This window comes from Anarrhichthys ocellatus, unplaced genomic scaffold (genome assembly GCF_004355925.1).
Source record: "Anarrhichthys ocellatus isolate YVR2014 unplaced genomic scaffold, GSC_Weel_1.0 scaffold41, whole genome shotgun sequence".
In the NCBI taxonomy this organism is placed as follows: Eukaryota; Metazoa; Chordata; class Actinopteri; order Perciformes; family Anarhichadidae; genus Anarrhichthys; species Anarrhichthys ocellatus.
The window spans coordinates 721,758-724,513 of NW_022280071.1; the positions used below are offsets into that span (position 1 = coordinate 721,758).

Sequence of the window (2,756 nt, forward strand, 5' to 3'; positions counted from 1 at the left end):
GTGTGTGTGTGTGTGTGTGTGTGTGTGTGTGTGTGTGTGTGCGCGCGCGCGCTCCAGTGCTTTTTCGGAAAGTGTGCCTTTGTCAGGGATGGAGAAGAGCATAGATGTACTACAACATACAGTCATACATATCATCTGGAATTTACACATCCATAACAATGATACAAGGATCAACAATCAGAACCAGAATTATACAGTATAGCAATAATAATAATTATTGATATTGTCTAAAAACTACATTTATTTACTTTTCTTTCTTCTTCAAAAAAGAACCATATATTTATATATGTGTATATATATGTATATATACATATATATACACTGAAAGTTCTTGAGTCTTTTTTTATTTCTGGTTTTCTGACTAAATAAGTAACTTAAATATTTACAGTGATTATTTTACAGCCCGCTGAAGATAAAACGTTCCTTTTAGTTTGTCTAGAATAAAAAGCGTGCGGAAGGAAGGAGGGACGAGGGAGGGGTGGTCCCAGTGAAAGGTGGGGTGGATGTGGGGTCTCCAACCTCAAACTGGAGGGGTGTACAGGGTTTCCCGCAGGGGGCTCCAGGTCCTCCCTCCCCCCGTGCTGCAGGGGCATCCAGCCCTTGTCGCGGGGAGGATTTACTGCCCCCCGTGCTCCTGGGTCATCTCAGTTGTGTCACTGTTTGGTTTCTTTTCCTCCCCCCGTGCCCCCCTTCACTCCCCTACATGACCAGCAGCTGTCCCAGCACCATCCTGAACTGCTGCGTGCACCCTGCCAGCTCCCTCACCCTCTCAGTCATCTCCCTGGCCGCTCCGGGGGAAGGATACTGGAGCGCCGCCGTCTTCGTGCTGACCACGATGTCCTTGAGTTTTTCGCAGAGGGCGTTGCTGCTCTGGGCCACGTGCGCTCTCACGTCAGGCGACTTGGCCTGGCGCGACAGCGTGTCGCCGATGAACACCAGCTTGTGCGCACTGAGGATGACGAACTTGCTGTGCGCGACGAAGATCTTGGGCGGCTGGTTGGAGTTGACGGCGGTGAAGAAGGCGTCGATGGCGTTGGTCACCGCGGTGATGTTCTGCTCGCACTGCTCCTGGTAGAAGAGGAGGAGCTGACGGTCGCCGTGGCCTAGCTTGGAGCAAGGCGGGCCCCCGGAGCCGTTCTGGGCCTGCTGGTTGGCCGGAGGGGGGTGCGGGGACGGGACCCAGCCTGTCATGTCGTTGTTGATCGGCCGGCTGACTTCCTGCTCGAGTCGCTCAAACTGTTTGATCTGGAGGAAGAGGAAGGAGACCGTCAATGCTTTATCATAATGCTATGATTCCAACTGTAATATCTTTTGGTTTTACCCGAAACAAGTCATTTTATAGACGACACAATCAATCAGAAAGATAATCGCTGGATGAATCCACAACTCATTCAGGCCAGTCAGAGAGGTACCGTACCGATCAATGAACATTTAGATGAAAACATGATTTGCCAAATCTGGCAACCCTTGAAAGCAACTACTGAATGTAGACAAAGCGTCTAGGGACGTAACATGTCATATCCCTGCAAATATCCAGCAACTACGACATGTGTCTGGCAACATTTTTTATTAAAAGAAATAAAATAAACACTATTGTCTGAGTGAGGAAGACACCATCCTTATACTAACAGCTCTAATTACGACTTTATTCTTTCAATATTACTAAATATTCAGACTCCTCAGAAAACAGGGAGATATGGGGGAGCTGTTTTGAATGTGCAAAAAAATGTGGATCATCTTGCTGACCCTCTGTGAGCTATTAAAGTCCATACATTTATACATGAATTTAAATAATCATCTCCAGAGACAAGAAGTGCCCAAGATCCATCTCGCGGTCAAGGAGTCGTTCCCGGTCCAACGACAGAAAATGAGGACCTCGAGGATCATTCATCTGCGGATCTTGCTGTTGTTGGGGAAAATACTAATTTTTATAGTCAAGTCGGCGTTGGTCACCGCACGTTCACATTTTAAAAAAAGTATAAAGACAAAAGAGGAGGGAGAGTCTATCATCAAATGAGAGAAGTTTATAGAATGAATACAGAAGGACTGAGAGACTAACTGCATTATGTTCCATTCTATTTTTATATTTTGAATTTAGGGTTTTTCTTTACAATAAATGAAGACATTTCCATCAGATATTGGTGCAGGAAAATTTGCCAGAATGCAACAAATTAAGTGGTTAACATTTGTTTTATTTCCTGTGCTAGGACCCCCCCCCCCACGCTTAATATGTTTCTGTCAGCTTGTTTTTGGTCGGCCCCCTAGTGGCCCAGCATTGTTTACAGCAGCTTCACTTCTAATTATGGCCTAAACGGCCACTCGTTTTCTCTCTCTCTCACACAAACAATCACATCACAGAACAAAGAAAGTGAGAGTAATGGACTGAGAGAGACACAGACAGACGGAGAGACAGACGGGTACCTGTTGCTGCTCCAGTTGTGTCTTGTGTCTGATGATGTTGCCTTTCTCCAGCAGCTGTCTTTGGTTCTTCTCAAACTCCTCCTTTCCCTGACGGATCAAACACAGCTGTAACAAAACTTTTGTACACACCAACATGATGTGTACATCTCTGTCCTTCACGATCATATTGAGGATCATGAGAAATATACAGCCTCTGCCTCCCTCTAGTGGTGATAAACAGGAACCGCAAGAACTTTGATGGGACGTAACTTATCTCCCCTCATGCACATTCCTTGAACAGCCTTGCTGACACACACACACACACACACACACACACACACACACACACACACACA

General features: G+C 46.1%; 1 protein-coding gene across 1 annotated transcript in view; it reads right to left on the bottom strand.

Annotated features, from left to right (window-relative positions):
* Window positions 1–281: 281 nt before the first annotated feature.
* Window positions 282–2,756, bottom strand: part of bcar1 (BCAR1 scaffold protein, Cas family member) — a 20,583-nt gene continuing 18,108 nt past the window's right edge. The window contains exons 6-7 of the mRNA XM_031868147.1: window positions 2,422–2,508; window positions 282–1,245 (exon numbers count right to left, since the gene is read on the bottom strand). Coding sequence (XP_031724007.1) covers window positions 700–1,245; window positions 2,422–2,508 — 633 coding nt within the window. The 3' untranslated portion in view covers window positions 282–699. The remainder of the gene's footprint in view (window positions 1,246–2,421; window positions 2,509–2,756) is intronic.